This window comes from Notothenia rossii, assembly GCF_949606895.1.
Source record: "Notothenia rossii genome assembly, chromosome: 4".
Taxonomy (NCBI): domain Eukaryota; kingdom Metazoa; phylum Chordata; class Actinopteri; order Perciformes; family Nototheniidae; genus Notothenia; species Notothenia rossii.
In genome coordinates this window covers 95,578,888-95,597,330 of record NC_136902.1, presented here as the reverse complement: position 1 = coordinate 95,597,330, position 18,443 = coordinate 95,578,888, and the positions used below count along the sequence as shown (strand labels likewise).

Genomic DNA, 18,443 nt, shown 5'->3' with positions numbered 1-18,443 from the left:
CCATGGGAAAGAAGAGGATATAAGAATACTGAAGAACATCGGAGTGGAGTTCCTCTTGAACTCAGTTCAAACTTGAACTCTCCAGCTTTTGCAGGCAACGGAAGACAACTTTATACTAACTAGTAGTGAGGCAAACCTAAATCTCAGATATAATATGTATCCGAGCGAAACGCATTTCATTTTTTATTGATGTGTGGTGTTATAACTTGTGAAACTTTAATAAAACTACCTGTTCACATTTGTAATAGGAAACTAAAGTCCATGTAGCCCTTCTGATTGTTGTTGGATAAGTGACAAGTCAGATGGAAATGCAACCTGTTCCCACATAGCTTGATTCCTGAGTTCAGACTCTCTAAAAGTACAATGGGAGCCATAGCCTTTTCTTATCAAGCTCCACTTTTGTGGAATCAGCTTCCAGTTTGTGTTCGGGCGCCATGATCGATTGGCTTAACAGGTATAACTTGTTAAGCCCGACAGACCCCGGTACCGGGGCCCTCCCGCAACATCTTTGCATGTTCATTTAATAAACTATGAATGTTTTATATCCATGTAACGTGAAGAAACTCATCTAACTGATCATTTTTATTTATTTTTCAAAAAAGAAAACACAATGCAAACGCTGAGCCTCTGAATTAGCAACGAGCAAAAAATGCTAACAGATTATTGCACCGAAATTCACTCACAAAACCTTATTATTTATCTTTGCTGCACATCCATGACATCGTTTCACATCGTGAGGGGACACAGAATCGTACCCTCATTATTACTCAATGATACGAACTCGCGACTTTATAAACAAAAACAGACATCAGAACATGTGGCGCTAGGTAGCTAAAAAAGCTACCATGGCTCACCTGTGTCGTAGTCTGGTCAAAAGTGGTCTTCAATGGCATTAAAACGATAAAAACGCTGCTGAAGTTAATCCATAGGTTAATCCAATGTGTCTGTGTCCCTTTGAAATGATTTCTGATAATCCATAAGCAATAAAACTGCTTTTCCGTTTCCAGATGTCAGAGCTAGAGACAACTTCCCTCTGGAGCAAAACTGCGTGCGCGAAGCCCCTACCTTTTAGTTTTATCATGTGTGTGAGTGGGGAGATTCCCCTTCGATTGTATTGGCTCTAACGGTCAGAAAGAGATGTCAATCACCAAAATCGACCAATGGGTTTCAGAGAAACGGTAAAAACCCAATTTCCACCCAAATCACCTCAGAGGTGGAGTGTTTTTTGCTAAATCTCTCTAAAAAGGTCAAATGTCACTTGTTTTGCATCAATCTTGATACAGGGTACTTATTATATGTTGTACTTTTTTTTTTTTTTTTTCCCGCTGCCTGAGAGGACGCTGGCGTTGACTGTTTGCCGCTTCTCCGCCTCTGTCACCCTCTATCACCCTCAACTACCATTCGTTCTTCAATCTTTCGAATTGGACCACTGCCCTGCATTTACACATCTTTAATGCAATGCACATTGTTTTTAAATTATTATTTTTTACTTATTTTGGACTTCTGCCTCCATTGCTGGCTGTAGCCGGCTGCCCTCACGTAGCCATCAACGTGCCGGGTGGCTATTGCTATCTGCTACATCGCCTACTGTCTGTCTCCGTCCCACGCAACAACCGTGGACTCTCTCTGCCTCCTGCCTTCATCTCTGGGGTGCATCTGTCCCGTCCCGCTGCTCACATCCTCCTGCCATGTCGTGGATCTTCCTCGTCTCCACAACAATCCTCCACCTCTGTGAACCTAGCTAGCCTGCTAGCTGCTATCTGCTGCTATCTGCTGCTAGCTGCTATCGCTGCTATGGCTGCCATCACACTGCTCCCAGCAATTCCGCCTGTCATCATGCTGAAATACTCCATCTCACAGCTGCTGTCATTGACCAACTCCTCCACTCCGTCTTCCATCTCAGTCATCAGACATCTTGGACTCCTTCGTCGACCCCGCTACATTCACCGAAGCACCCGCCGCAGTTTTGTGTACCTTCAGCACGGACAATCCATTGCATCCATCTGCTCCACGCAACGCACTGTTGCACACCTGACGCGTCATCATAACGCAACTCCTACTGCTTCTCTTACACTCTCCCCCGCTCACCTACACTCCCAGCTGCACAGAATACCTGGAGCGGATCCCACTCCCCTCCGCCTCCCAACACATATAACAAGCCATTTCTCCCCACCATCAAGCCCCCCTCCTCTGCTCCACTGCCCCCCCTCTCATGCCCACCCCCGCGCTGCTAACCTAGACAACCTCATACCTCTCCAGCCTGCCACCATCCCTACAACCCCCCACTTGACCAATTTTGCCCTTCTAAATATACGGTCACTCACCAATAAAGCCCACATCCTTCACGAACTCATCCTGGACAAATCCATCGACTTCCTTCTGCTCACTGAAACCTGGCAACAACCCAATGACTTCTTCTCGTTTAATCAAACATCCCCCCCTGGTTTTAATTACATCACTAAACCCCGCCCCTCACGCCGTGGTGGTGGGCTGGCTGTCATCTACAACCAGAACATCCGGACTACAGAACTCACCCTCCCCTCAGTACCATCCTTCGAATTTCTCGCCTTCAAAACCCCTCCCTCACTGACAGTTATCCTCATTTACCGCCCCCCTAAACCACACCCCTCCTTCCTCTCTGATCTCACTGAACTCCTAACCATTGCTTCATCCCTCTCCCCACGTCTGTTACTCCTCGGCGACCTTAACATCCACATGGACTCCACCACCTGCAAACTCGCTTCTGAATTTTCCTCCCTTCTGGACAATTTCTCATTTACACAACATGTCACCTTCCCCACCCACGATAAAGGACACATCCTTGACCTTGTCTGCTCCACCAACCTCACAGTACTCGACCTCCACCCCTGCCCCTTTCCCCTCTCTGACCACAAACTCATACAGGAAAAATGTCACTTTTAAAACCTCCTCACCCTGGTTCACCCCTGCACTCCGTAAACTGAAGCAAACCGGCCGCCAGCTTGAACGCCTAACCATGAAATCATCCCTCACAGTTCACCATGATTCCTACAAACTCCATCTCACTATCTACAGAGACACCCTCAATGCCGCAAAATCTACTTACCTCTCCACCATCTTCATCAACCCCTCCCGTAACCCCAGGACCCTCTTCTCCACCGTCAACAAGCTCTTCAAACCCCGTGCTGACACCCTCTCTTCCTCCACTTCCACATGCAGTTCATTCCTCCAGTTTTTCTCTGACAAAATCACTGCCATGAATCTCTCCCTATCCGCTGCATCTGACACACAAACATCTCCCCCAACATCCACCGCCACAATTCCTCCCTCCATCTCCCTTGACCTCCCGAGCCCTCCTCCCCACGGCATTCTCTCCCAGTTCACTCTGGTTACCCCCCCTGAAATACTCCAACTGATCAGCTCCTCCAAACCCACAACCTGCTCGCTTGACCCTCTACCCACCCCTCTACTGAAGTCCTGCCTCCCCGTCCTTTGCCCCTACATTGTCAACCTTTTCAACTCCTCCCTGTTCCAAGGAACCGTTCCCTCTGCCTTCAAAACTGCTGCCGTAACTCCCATCCTCAAGAAACCCGGTCTGGATCCCTCCTCCCTCAGTAATTACCGCCCCATCTCCGACCTCCCCTTTCTCTCTAAAACAATAGAACGCATCATCTCCAAACAACTCAACCGCCATCTCCAAAAAAATTACCTTTTTGAACCCCTTCAGTCTGGTTTTCGTCCTCACCACAGCACAGAAACGGCCCTCATCAAAGTCCTCAATGACCTCCTCACCTCTGCTGACAACGGTTCCCTCAACATCCTCATCCCTCTTGACCTGAGTGCAGCCTTCGATACCGTGAGCCACACCATCCTGCTTACCCGACTCCGGGATATCGGTATCGAAGGTATTGCACTCAGATGGCTCCAGTCCTACCTCTCAGACAGATCCCACTTCATCTCCCTCAACAACCACTCCTCTGCCACAGCTTCAGTCACCCAAGGTGTTCCCCAAGGTTCAGTACTCGGCCCCCTCCTCTTCATCATCTACATCCTCCCCCTTGGTCAGATTCTCCGCCATCAAAACCTGGACTTTCACTGCTACGCTGACGACACACAGATCTACCTCAGCACCAAATCCCCCCACAACCCCCCTCTCACACACATCGAATCCTGTCTGACTGCAATCAAATCCTGGATGCCACACAACTTCCTCAAACTCAACAGCAATAAAACTGAACTCCTCCTCATCGGCTCCAAATCCACCCTCAGCAAAACCCCCAACCTGACACTCACAATCGATGGCACCCCTGTTTCCCCCTCCACCCAGGCACGCAACCTTGGCGTGATATTCGACCCCACCCTCTCCCTCGACCCCCACATCCGCCAAGTTGTAAAAACCTCCTTTTTCCACCTCCGCAATATCGCCAAACTCCGTCACTCTCTCACCCGCCCCGCAGCTGAGCGACTCATTCACGCCTTCATCTCCTCCCGCCTTGACTACTGCAACTCACTCCTCTACGGCATCGGCTCCACCTCCCTCAACAGACTCCAGCGTGTCCAGAACGCAGCCGCCAGACTCCTCAGCCACACCAAATCAAGGCATCACATCACCCCGGTCCTCAAAGAACTCCACTGGCTTCCCGTCTCACACCGCATTCACTACAAACTCCTGGTCCTCACCTATAAAGCCCTCCACCATCTGCCCCCCCCTACCTCACTGACCTCCTCATCCTCTACCAACCACCCCGGTCCCTCAGATCCACCTCAGCCGGTTTGCTCTCAACCCCCAGGGCCAAACTCCGGAGCTTCGGGGACAGAGCCTTCTCTGTGGCAGCCCCGAAGCTCTGGAACTCCCTCCCCCAAGACCTCCGTGAGTCTGAGTCCCTCACCCTGTTCCAGTCCCGTCTCAAAACCCACCTCTTCAACTCTGCTTATGCTTAAACCCGCCCCTCCCCCCTCTGAACCAACATCCTCCTGACTGCTTTTCTGTTTTTGTTTTGTTTTTTGTTTTTGTTTGTGTTTTTGTTCTTGTTTTGTTTGTCTACCTGACTCATAATGTAAAGCGTCTTTGGGTCTAGAAAAGCGCTATATAAATCCCATTTATTATTATTATTATTATTATTACTTTGGATTCCTAAAGCTTTTAGTCTACCATCCCATGTTCATACGTGCGTAGCTACAGGGTCGTTATGACGATGAAAATCCTAGGTCACAGCTCCTCCAACAGTGCAACACAATAAAACAGATACACACAAACAAATAGTGCAAGTAATAATTAAATACAAAAAAGTGTATTTACTTATTACTTGCACAATGTTTTTGTAAAAAAATGCAAGTAATAAAATACACTTTTATACATATTACTTGGATAAGTGATAGTAAAAAAGTGAAAAAGTGAAATAGTGAAATAGTGAAATAGTGCAAGGGATGGAAGTAGCAGCCAGATACAGGACTGTCTCAGAAAATTAGAATATTGTGATAAAGTTCTTTATTTTCTGTAATGCAATTAAAAAAACAAAAATGTCATACATTCTGGATTCATTACAAATCAACTGAAATATTGCAAGCCTTTTATTATTTTAATATTGCTGATTATGGCATACAGCTTAAGAAAACTCAAAAATCCTATCTCAAAAAATTAGAATAGTTCCTCAGACCAAGTAAAAAAAAAAGATTTATAACAGCAAAACACAATCAAACATTTGAAAATGTCCATTAATGCACTCAGTACTTGGTTGGGAATCCTTTTGCACGGATTACTGCATCAATGCGGCGTGGCATGGAGGCAATCAGCCTGTGGCATTGCTGAGGTGTTATGGATGCCCAGGATGCTTCAATAGCGGCCTTTAGCTCATTAGCATTGTTGGGTCTGGTGTCTTTCAGCTTCTTCTTCACAATACCCCACATATTCTCTATGGGGTTCAGGTCAGGGGAATTTGCAGGCCAATCGAGGACAGTAATGCCATGGTCAGTACACCAGTTACTGGTGGTTTTGGCACTGTGGGCAGGTGCCAGATCATGCTGGAAAATGAATTCCTCCTCTCCATAGAGCTTTTCAGCAGACGGAAGCATGTAGTGCTCTAAAATCTCTTGGTACACAGCTGCATTTACTCTGGGCTTGATGAAACACAGTGGACCAACACCAGCAGCTGACATGGCTCCCCAAACCATCGCTGACTGTGGGAACTTCACACTGGATTTCAAGCAACTTGGATTTTGCTCCTCTCCAGCCTTTCTCCAGACTCTGGCGCCTTGACTTCCAAATGAAATACAAAACTTGCTTTCGTCTGAAAAGAGGACTTTGGACCACTGTGCAACTGTCCAGTGCTTCTTTTCCTTAGCCCAAGTCAGACGCCTCTTCCGTTGTCTTGAGTTCAGAAGTGGCTTGACCATGGGAATACGGCTATTGTAGCCCATTTCCCGGACACGTCTGTGAACAGTGACTTTTGATACCTGGACTCCAGCTTCAGTCCACTGTCTTTGAAGCTCCCCCAAATTCTGGAAGCGACTCTTCTTCACAATGCTGTTAAGGCTGCGGTCATCTCTCTTGGTTGTGCAGCGTTTCCTGCCACATTTCCCCCTTCCAACAGACTTTTTGTGGATGTGCTTTGAAACTGCACTCTGTGAACAGCTTGCTCTTTGAGAAATTTCTTTTTGTGTCTTACCCTCCTGATGGAGGGTGTCAATGACGGTCCTCTGGACAGCAGTCAGATCAGCAGTCTTCCCCATACTTGTGATTTAGTTTACTGAACCAAGCTGAGTGTTTTTCAAGGCTCAGGAAACCCTTGCAGGTGTTTCGAGTTAATTAGACGATTCAAGTGATTCGTTGAACACCCTACTAGTATACTTTTTCATGATATTCTAATATTTAGAGATAGGATATTTGAGTTTTCTTAAGCTGTATGCCATAATCAGCAATATTAAAATAATAAAAGGCTTGCAATATTTCAGTTGATTTGTAATGAATCCAGAATGTATGACATTTTTGTTTTTTTAATTGCATTACAGAAAATAAAGAACTTTATCACAATATTCTAATTTTCTGAGACAGTCCTGTAAATGTTATGATGTTGTTTCAAGTTCAGGTGTTGTAACTCCAAGTGTACGAGATACCGCAGACTTCCGGAGCACGCGGAGACCCGGAACCAGCGTCGGATCGCTCGGCATCGAGTGCTGACAAACATATTTAAGCTTCAGCACCGCAGGCCCTCCAGAATGTTTTTCTCCGAGATGCCCTAAACATCTCAGCATCCTCTCCGACTTGACGTCCGCAAGAGGCTTCTGAAGTGGGATATTGAGCAAAAATGTTGCCTAGCGCGGCTGTTCCAACTGGACGTCGGGGGGAGTCTCTGCCCGGAGTCCCAGGGCCCTCACTGCTCTGGGGCCAAAACCGCGACTGAAATATGCGCAATCCAAAATGTGTTCTGCTTCTATGGCCTCGAGAGCTTCCAAATTGCAGGTGGTCTTTTCACACACCACGAGGAGTGGGTGTACCAACATGGAGGTCTCTGGGTGGTCAGGGAATAGAACCGCAGCAAAAAGAAGAAATGTGCTTTATTTTCAATGGCCGGTGAATTCAAAGTGTACAGATTGTCCATCTTGGGACACTTATGCATTGCTACATAAATCGAGGAGGTTAACATTCTTGCCCTCAAGCAATCTCTTTCATATTTACAACACTTATTCACGAGTGGGGTGGGGTGTCGGGCACAGAATTGTTGCCTCCTAGGCGAGAGGACGCAGGACTTGTGACCTTGTACATTTCAAAACTCTGTGTGTTTGAAATGTACAAGGTCATATCTCCACGATGCCTGGGCCGGTGCTACATGCATGTGACAATGGATTAGTCATAAAGCGTGCTCCATCTCTCGCTGCAGCGATTTTGAGGCCAATCCGAGCAAGACTTTAGCATTTATTTGAAACAAAGTGTTTTTAAAAATGTCGGGAAAAATGTGACATTGCCCAAATGTCTCAATATTCACACCAATGAATCCGTGAGTTGGATGCATGACAGAGTATCAGCTCCCAGTACCTTTGCATTTTGGAGATATGACCTTGTACACCTCAAATACCCAAGATCCTACAGTTAAGTATTTTAATTGGACATAAAATAAACACAATGCAAAATCAGCTGTTTGTCCGTCTGTCTCTAAACGGCACAAACTACAACTCCCATGATGCAACGCTGTGTCGTCTTTTCTTATAGTTTGGTTTAAAAAATGACAGATTGTATATTTAATGTTTTTCAACGGCTGGAGGTCAGCAGAGTCACAGAGGGGGGTTCGTCATGTTTCCTGTCTCCTCCGACACTAACGAGCCCCGGTGGACCCCCTGGGTCTGTGTGGACACTCGGACACTAACGAGCTTCTCTAATGAGCTAATTAGCACAAACTGTATCTTGGGAGGACAACTTGTCACCATGGTTACTGCTGTAAACAGCTGTGTGTGAACTCCTGTAGGCCAGTTGAATTTCAGCCAAATGACCAAGGACCTGATGGGGGGGCTAATTAGGTCTCAGTAATGAGCAGCAGGTAAACAACTCTATTCTAATATTAAATAATAATTTAACTTTTTTAGTCATATGTTAGTATACTGGTTGCATGTAAGAGTTTTAAACAGAAAAAACAATACAAATTAACAATAATAAGGATTTGATGTGACAGTTGTAAGATACAATGACATTGATCATGTATTTTATTGTTTGCATATGAAATTATTATTATGGGTAAAAGTAATACATACTATATGTGAAGTGAAATCAGTCGGATGTTGCAACGGCGCAATTTGAGATAATCGTGGATTATTCGAAAAACTTGTGTTTTGGTCATTTTGGTCGATTTTAGAATATCACACTTTTATCGTCATATTCAGACAATAAACACATTTTTGAAGCTTGTAAAGACAGGGTGACAACTCCCTCCCTACGTCTCCCCGAATGAACCAATGACAGGCTGACCACAACAAGGTGAGGTCAGAGATTGGGGGTTACGTCTGATCTCAAATAAAAAAATGTCTTGGCTTAAAGAACATCGGCAAATTCAGATGAATAATACGGTGTAAGCTTGTAAAGTTACGGTGTAAAGTTACGGTGTAAAGCTACGGTGTAAAGTTACGGTGCAAAGTGGTGAACGGAGCCACTGAACGACAGACGCACTGCAACAGGCGGTGTGTTTCGTTGAAAAAGAGGTACTATGCCCCCAGAATATGATCCGATCCACACCTACTGGAAAAAGAAGCTGACTGCACTCCATGGATGCCTGGCAGCACGACTGGTCCAGCTGCTGAGAGATGGGACCCACCCAGAGTGGTTAACCAAAGGCCGGACACTTCTGATCATGAAGACCACCAGAAGAAGAACCAACGGACAGAAACCTGCCTCTGCACAACATGGAAGCTCCTGCCAGACATCTTTTCAGATAAGATGAGTAGCCGAACACCAGCAGGTCGACAGAGCAGTCACTGGAGGCAGTTAGACCAGACACACTAACTATGGATACTGGAATGCTAGGAGCTGTATAAGGTCAACAGGACACCAAGAGCCTTCATCCAGAACTCAATGGGACTGAGGAAGACGACCCTAGAGGCCAACTCAAAGTCAACTGCACTAGTCACCACAAAGTGTGACATGTACCAAGGAGATCAATAAGAGAGGCTACATATACCGGTTCCAAAGAGGATCGACCATCAGACACCTCCTCTACGTGATGACATCAAGCTGTACGACAGGAATGAACCAGACATCGACTCACTGATCCACATCACCATTTTATTATAATTTTGTCTTGGTTTATTTCCCCCACAGAGGTCAGCCTGAACCAGCCCTCACTATAAGAGGAGAGTCTTCAGTCTATAACAGCAGAACTAGCAGCTGGTCCCAGGTCAGCCTGAACCAGCCCTCACTACAAGAGGAGAGTCTTCAGTCTATAGCAGCAGAACTAGCAGCTGGTCCCAGGTCAGTCTGAACCAGCCCTCACTACAAGAGGAGAGTCTTCAGTCTATAGCAGCAGAACTAGCAGCTGGTCCCAGGTCAGTCTGAACCAGCCCTCACTACAAGAGGAGAGTCTTCAGTCTATAGCAGCAGAACTAGCAGCTGGTCCCAGGTCAGTCTGAACCAGCCCTCACTATAAGAGCAGAGTCTTCAGTCTATAGCAGCAGAACTAGCAGCTGGTCCCAGGTCAGTCTGAACCAGCCCTCACTATAAGAGGAGAGTCTTCAGTCTATAGCAGCAGAACTAGCAGCTGGTCCCAGGTCAGTCTGAACCAGCCCTCACTATAAGAGGAGAGTCTTCAGTCTATAGCAGCAGAACTAGCAGCTGGTCCCAGGTCAGTCTGAACCAGCCCTCACTATAAGAGGAGAGTCTTCAGTCTATAGCAGCAGAACTAGCAGCTGGTCCCAGGTCAGTCTGAACCAGCCCTTACTATAAGAGGAGAGTCTTCAGTCTATAGCAGCAGAACTAGCAGCTGGTCCCAGGTCAGTCTGAACCAGCCCTTACTATAAGAGGAGAGTCTTCAGTCTATAGCAGCAGAACTAGCAGCTGGTCCCAGGTCAGTCTGAAGCAGCCCTCACTGTAAGAGGAGAGTCTTCAGTCTATAGCAGCAGAACTAGCAGCTGGTCCCAGGTCAGTCTGAACCAGCCCTCACTACAAGAGGAGAGTCTTCAGTCTATAGCAGCAGAACTAGCAGCTGGTCCCAGGTCAGTCTGAACCAGCCCTCACTATAAGAGGAGAGTCTTCAGTCTATAGCAGCAGAACTAGCAGCTGGTCCCAGGTCAGTCTGAAGCAGCCCTCACTACAAGAGGAGAGTCTTCAGTCTGTAGCAGCAGAACTAGGAGCTGGTCCCAGGTCAGTCTGAACCAGCCCTCACTACAAGAGGAGAGTCTTCAGTCTATAGCAGCAGAACTAGCAGCTGGTCCCAGGTCAGTCTGAACCAGCCCTCACTACAAGAGGAGAGTCTTCAGTCTATAGCAGCAGAACTAGCAGCTGGTCCCAGGTCAGTCTGAAGCAGCCCTCACTATAAGAGGAGAGTCTTCAGTCTATAGCAGCAGAACTAGCAGCTGGTCCCAGGTCAGTCAATGAATTCTTCAGGGAAGCTCTCTGCTTGGGCCCTTTGAAGAAGATGTCTCTCTGGGGTCTCTCTCATTGGGCTATGTTTGAAATGTTGTCTGCCGCCCCATAGAGCAGATTCCTGGTATCGTTGACGAGGTCGTCCCAGGTACGGTACTTGGTTGGGTCGGGAGTTTTTGTGTCCATAGTCATTACTGCTCCAAAGAACATTGATTTTTAGATTTCCTCAACGTGCTCAGATTTACTTTCAAGACATGGATGAGCTGGCCAACAGTTTGTATTAAGCAAGAGGAAAGGCGGGCCCTGACTCCATCTGTGTTTATGTGAAATTTTGACTCGAGTTTTTCCCCTAGTTATGTCATCAGCTGGATTATTCTTTGAGTCAACATACCTCCAGCTCTTTGTGTCGGTTAGGGTCTGAATCTCAGCTATTCTTGTGCCAACAAACAAGTTGTAACGGCAAGAGTCGGGTGTTACCCATGATAGGACGGTGGTTGAATCTGTCCAGAGAGTAACCGACTAGAGGAATAGTGCGTTCGGTACTAAGGCGGTTGGCCAGTTGGGCACCAGATAGGGCTGCACATCGTGGCCATTATGAAACTGACATGAGTTTGATCATGTTTATCCTGCGTCTGAAGGTACGCAACAGCTCCATACACACGCTCAGAGGCGTCGCAGAAAACATGCACGTGGTGGTCGGTGGTTGTTCTGTTTTTATAGCCCAGCGTGTCTTTGAGGCAGTTCCATTGAAGGCCCAATGTAGGCTCTTTAGGGTCTCCACCCTCTGAGAGCCACAACTCATTAGTCTTGGATTTGGACTCTGTAGGGAGATGTTTTATAACGGATGGATCATTGCTAGCCCACTGTCTTATGTGGAAGCCACCCTCTAGGAACAGAGGTCTCAGTTTGTCGATGAGGGACTTTGCTTCTTGGGGGGAGTGAAAGCTTTGGAGGCAGTTATCGACAAGGACCTCCTCGTTTCCATCACAATGATCTTTGACATGTTTTTGCACTGCACAGGTGGCACAGCATGGGCTGCAGGTTGTTCCAAATGGAAGAACTTGCCATTCATACACACTGGGTTCCTGTTCGAGCTGCATCCCTCTCCAAACGAAGCGCAACAGGGGTTTGTCCTCATTCAAAAGCCGTACCTGATGGAACATAGCCTTTATGTCTCCGCAGATGGCAATGGCATTTTGGCGGAATCTGAGGAGTACTCCAATGAGTGAGGGGCCAAGTGTTGGGCCAGGGGTTTGTCCCATGTATTCAAAAGAGCAATCGAATACATTCCTGTGTTTGTTGTTGTGTTCAACTATGTTTCCTGTGGTTGCTCAGCCTGCTCGTTGGGGATCCTTTGAACATAGCCAAGCTCTGTGAGTTTATTCACTTCCTCCTGGTATTTCTCAGAAAGTTGTGAGTCTTTGAACAAGCGTCTTTCTGTGGCACAGAGACGAGGCAGAACGCCTTCCTTGGGGGCTTGAAAGGCAGGCATATTGGGAATTCTCAGCAGGGGAGTGGCATAGCTCATTACACCATCTATTTTGACTCTTTCTGTCTTGGATTGAAGAAGAGCGAGAGCCATCTTGTCCTGTTTCGACCTTGTGGCTGTCTTATCACTTGCATAGGGCAAGGTGTCCATCTGCCAGAGTCTTTCCACGATCCTGAGTAATTCACTTTTAAGGCAGGTCAGTGTGAAGGGAAGAGTCTCTTGGGTTTGGATTGAGCTGGCTGGACCTTGGAGGGCCCATCCTAGCCTTGTGTGTACTGCCAGTGGGCCACCGGGGGGCCCAATGCGAATGGCTCTGTGGCTGTGATGAGATGGGCATAGTCTGAGCCAATGAGGACAAGAGGGCATGCGTGGTCAATTGGTTCTAATGAAAGGTCTCTGCGATGGTGAAACTGTTCTTGTAACTGTTCTAAAGGGTAAGTGTGCTCTGAAAGGCCGAGATTCTCAGCAGTGAATGCTCCGTTGATGACATGCCTTTCAGTTGGCTGGTCAATAGGGGAGATTCCAAAGGAAACAGTTGCTCCACTTACTTGCACTATATCGTATCGTATCTCTTATAGTGAGGGCTGGTTCAGACTGACCTGGGACGTATCGTATATCACTGTGCGTAGTGAGATTGTTTCAGGCTGTGTTGAGAGACCCAAACACTGGACAGCAAAGGGAAGCAGGATGGATCGATCAGCACCATCATCAAGGACTGCATGAGTTGTGAGGGTCCTGTCCCCGTTGTGGAGAAGTACATTGACAATTTTTCAACATGACTTTATGGGAGCGGTTAGGCTTGTCCATGTAGAGAAGCTCTGAAGAGGGGGATGTGTACATCACTGTAGCTCATTTCTTTGAATTAAAGTCATGGAGAATAGTCAAGTGAATGTCCTTGCATAAATTACATGGCCTCTTTAAGGTGCATTTGTCCATTTGATGGATTCTTCCGCATTTAATGCATCTGCCTTTCTCTTTGATCCATTTTGAAATGTTCATTTTGGAGAGTCCTTTGAATTCTGTGCATGAACCAAGGAAATGGTCTCTAACGTTACAGTAGGGGCAGTAGGGCTTAGGCCTTTCGACATTCATCCTTTCTTTGGTGTGCCATCCATTTCAGATGCTGTTGAGAGGTAGATAGAGGAGACTTGTCGGGGGGGCTGGCGTTCCTTTCCAGTCCATGGTTTCTCCTGTCTGTGGAGCTCAACAGCTCTCTCTCTGCGATGCGTTTAGCTCTGGATTTCAACTGTAGCCATTTTGATAGGTGATGGAGGTATAGGTTTGGGTTGCTTGGGCAGTTAGAATGCCACGATTAATGCAGTGCTCAACAAACCATCTCTGTACTGCACAGGGAGTTTACTGAGGAGTCTGTCCACATGGGAACCACATCTTAATTCGCACCCATCAGGACCCTCTAGGGACAGCAGTATTCCAACCAGAGCATGGATAGACAGGGACAGATTATCAAAGGCTTCCACGTCATTAATGCGAACAATGGGGTCATTTAGTATTTCACCTATTTCTCTCTGAACTAGCAGCCTTGGCTGACCATACTTTCCTTTGAGTGCTAAGAGGGCAGTGGAATATGGTCTTGCGTCATGCATGCTGGATCTGGCTAATTTGCTAGCTCCTGGGTGCTGAACATGTTCCAAGAGTATTTGGTATTTATACTGCTCTGTAAGATGGGGATGATTGTCAAGGATATTGTCGAGGGCCATTTTCAAGAGGGCAAAATCCTTCACTCGACCACTTTTGAAAACAGGGATAGAGGGTCTTGGTATACGATAAGCAGAGGCTATCAGCAGATCTGTAACATTTGGGAATTGAACGGGTAAACAGATTGTTGCTGGGAGGACGTGGCTTGCGTTGGCTGTAGACTACCAGTAAAGGTAGGTTGTTCGCTACCAGGCATGGATATCATATCGTTAGGGGCTTCAGCAGTGACCGGGGTCACAGGTCCATGGTGAATAGAAAGGGCATTACTGTAGCAGATGCAGGGTGAAAGGACGAGGGTAAAGCTTGGGCGGCCACATGGGGAGTTGATGTTGCTGCAGTTTCAGCAGTAGCTGCTGAGGGAACAGAGGGAGCCTGGGCAGTGTCTAGGCTTTGCTGTATTGGTTGAGGTCTGGGAATGATTTGGGAGGCCTTAGGTAGTCCTCTGGAAAGGCTAAGTTGGGGAAGCAGGGGAGCTAAAGCTAAATGAGAGCGAGAGTCAGCATATGTCAAGTTTGGGGGGGCAGGAGTGAATATCCTGGATGGAGGCAGATCATCAAAAGAAGACGTTACTCCATTTCCATGAAGAGATGAGGTGGTAGGACCACAGGCTCCTCCATGCTCTTCACAAAGATTGTGTTTTATGAAACTAGTGACAAGTTGTGCTGACTCAAGCTCTTGTTCTTTAGTACGAATACGTCTGTTCATTTCAACCTGTCTGACCACCTTCTCTCTCTCTTTGTGTGCATTCTCTTGACATTGCTGAGCAGCTCTCGCCCTTTCATCAATTAACTTGCATTTTTCATCCAGCTGCTTATCCTCCAATTGGCTGTCTTTTGAGCTCCTCCAGCTCGTCTGCTCGTCTGTGTACTGGCTTGGAGATCACTCAGAGTAGGAGCGTTGCGGCTGCTTCTTGAATGTCGACCTGTATCAGAGCAGCCTGTAGGGACACTTGATGCCGACTCGCTGAAGTGTGTCCTCTTACTCCTTAAACTATGAGATACTTGGGATGCTGCCTTGAACCGTGTAAAACCATGGTAATCAGGGGGCCGTCCATCTCTTTTGGGACTAGCCCCTAGGTCACGATGGCTAATTGGCTTTGTCGGGGCTTTGGCTAATACTTCCAGGGGTACTGATTGCAGAATGAGATGAGGGGTAGGCAATAAGGGTGCAGGTGAAAGGCTCTTGTAAGTAGAGCTGGGTTAAGTCTGGGACACCTTCGGATCCATCCATGTCCTCAGTAGAAATGGCCTGACCTCCATCGTTGGGTTCATCCATTGTCTGCATGTCATCAGTCCCGGAATCAGTCATTTGGCCACTGGGTGGAGTGTGGCTCAGTCTCCGGCTCGAAGGACCATTTGTTGGAGATGAGTGTTCAAACTGGAGCCACAAACCACCAGGAGACAGGAGCTTAAACTTCTTTGTTTTATTTATCAGGGTATGTTGGTGGGATGGTAGCTGTTACCAATGGTTCTAGGAGAAAGGTGAAACAAACTGATTACAGCATTTGCACATTAAAATAATACTTCAATCAAATTAGAACTAAATTATATTCATTACTACATTGAACAACAAATGTGTTCAATACCATTGAGGTTACTCAAGTGCAAACATCACAATTACAAAGAGGATTCTACTTGCATTGTTAAATCAAAAGACACATGGCGAACAGCCACCAAACACTTAACCCTGGTGAGGGTGTTTGAGGACAAAGAGGAGGAAGTCCTCATCCAGGCCTCTATTTATAGCCTGTGAGGAACTTCTACCTGCTTCCATACACAGTGCCTCTTGTGGACAGGAGGGTTACACACATGCAACTTCTAACACGCTCCATAGAAGGGTCTTGGGTCAAGTGGTTTGCGGACATTAACATAGACCCTCGCTCTGAGGACAGTTCGCCGGCCCTTAGAAGCAGCGAGGTTGGTGACATGCAGCTCCCAGAAATAAAGTCATAAGATCTCTAATGCATCTGTTAGGGTGTAACTTTAGTTTGATCTTGATTTGATGGGATGGTAAGGGTCCTGATGGTGAGGGGCTGGCCTGTTGGCTTCTGGTGTTCTGGAAGCTTTAAAGCAGCAGAAGTCTCTGCAGCTGACAGAAGGGACTGCAGCAGTCTGCAGCACAGCAGGTGAGAGACACTGCACTGTGTGATGTGCTCATGTTGCATTCATTTACAGTTCCTGACACACTCTGGGGGGGGGATGGTAAGTTAAGACGGTGAAGTTCAAATGTGCTCAGATATACTAACGTTTAACCTCTAAGAATGATGTCCAATTCAACTCCACTAACTGTATCCTATTTCATTCTTGGAGCTTATTTGAATGTTGGATATTTGAGGTACTTGTGTTTCATGATAACTGCCATGTTGTACATTGTGATTGTTGTTGCCAACACGTCTCTGATTGTGGTTATCTGTGTGAACAGGAGCTTACATGAACCTATGTACCTTTTTCTGTGCAGCCTGTTTGTAAATGAACTGTATGGTAGTTCAGGGCTGTTTCCATTCCTTCTGGTTCAGATCCTCTCTGACATTCACACTGTCTCTGCTCCACTCTGCTTCCTGCAGATTGTTTGTATTTATTCATATGCAAGTATACAATTTAGTATCTTAGCCGTCATGTCTTATGACAGATATCTTGCTATCTGTAATCCTCTGCAATATAACACACGTATGACTTCTCACAAGGCGCTTACCCTCATTATTCTGCTTTGGGTGTACTCTTCTGTGAAGTTATTGATACCTTTATCTTTGAGCATCCGTTTGACACTTTGTGGAAACATCATAAACAGTTTGTATTGTAACAACCACCTTATTGTGAAGCTGGCATGTTCTGACACTCAGGTGAACAACATTTATGGACTTTTTAACACTGCTCTCTCAATCTTTGTCCCTCTCTTTCCAATCCTCTTCTCGTACATGAAGATCCTCAGAGTGTGTTTCTCTGGCTCCAAACAGACCAGACAGAAAGCTGTCAGTACCTGCACACCTCACCTTGTTTCCCTCCTCAACTTCTCTTTTGGCTGCAGCTTTGAAGTACTTCAGAGTAGATTTGATATGAGCGGTGTTCCCAGGGCGCTGCGTATTATTCTCTCACTGTATTTTACCATCATGCAGCCACTAATGAACCCCGTCATGTACGGACTGCAAATGTCCAGACTAAGAAACATATGTAAACATGTGCTCTGTTCTAAAGTGCTGTCTGCTAGGCCTGATAACTAAAGGGTGAATGATTCCTTAAACCATGTCTTCAATGTGCTGATTTCAAATGTAATACATGTGACTGTGTTCATAGTGTTATATATAAACCTATATTTATGGAGAGATGGAGAAGAAAAAAATGCTTAAAAAGAAAACAAAATGTATTAATTGTAGAATGTTTCTAAAAAGGAATGAACTTTATGAAGTTAAAGTGGCCAACACCTCTCCAGCAGCAACCAAAGCATCAAAGTAGAAATGTGTACATTCTGTTATCTAGCTGCTGTTTATTTACATTCATATTTTAAAGCAATGTATTCGTGTAATGTAGCACAGAGTATATGTTGAAGGTATATCATATGACATGTTTTTGATATGAAATAAACTCACTGGAAAAGGAAACTCAGTGAAGTGTGTGAGCAGGGCCAGGTTGCATGTTGATCAAACACTTAATGATATCTTTATGATGATTCATGTTGAAAGTCATCTGTAGGTTCACGAATACATCTTTAACAGATAAGTATATACACCGTCTATAAACTGTATATATACTTATATACAGTTTAGAGACACTTTAACAGGAAACGCACACACAGAGACCTCTGTCCTGAGCCTGAGGGAAGGAGTGTCGATATACTCGCCCAAATATCTATATATATAAATATCTATATATATATATATTTATATATATATATATATATATATATATATATATAGATATTTATATATATTTATATATATATATATATATATTTATATATATATATATATATATATATATAAATATATATCAAAGTCAAAGTCAACTTAATTGTCAGTCTCAAAATATGTTTGTACACACAGAAAGATCAAAACACACAGTCCCGAGGTATAAAAAAAATACATTAAAATACAAGAACACTCAATAATTAAAAAAAACACAACATAACCGTTTACTTCAAGTAAGCAGGATATATATATATATATATAAAAAAGATGATGCGCTTAGTGCAGTGGTTCCCAAA

At 45.7% G+C, this 18,443-nt stretch overlaps 2 protein-coding genes across 9 annotated transcripts in view; both read left to right on the top strand.

Annotated features, from left to right (window-relative positions):
- LOC307037543 (NLR family CARD domain-containing protein 3-like) overlaps window positions 1-257 on the top strand; it is a 50,749-nt gene extending 50,492 nt beyond the window's left edge. For all 8 annotated transcript variants that reach the window (XM_079678526.1, XM_079678524.1, XM_079678525.1 and 5 more), the window contains one exon: window positions 1-257. This exon is cut by the window's left edge and continues 1,195 nt beyond it. The gene's annotated coding sequence lies outside the window, so the exon portion shown is untranslated.
- Window positions 258-11,219: 10,962 nt separating this feature from the next.
- LOC307037572 (olfactory receptor 8U3-like) lies at window positions 11,220-17,819 on the top strand. Its single transcript, XM_079678594.1, has one exon. The coding sequence runs from the start codon at window positions 16,507-16,509 to the stop codon at window positions 17,461-17,463; it is 957 nt and encodes a 318-aa protein (XP_079534720.1). The 5' UTR covers window positions 11,220-16,506; the 3' UTR covers window positions 17,464-17,819.
- Window positions 17,820-18,443: the final 624 nt, after the last annotated feature.

What these genes read in the sequence shown, in the direction of transcription:
- LOC307037572 (XM_079678594.1), top strand. Translation starts at nt 16,507, where the DNA reads ATGATGTCCAATTCAACTCCACTAACTGTATCCTATTTCATTCTTGGA.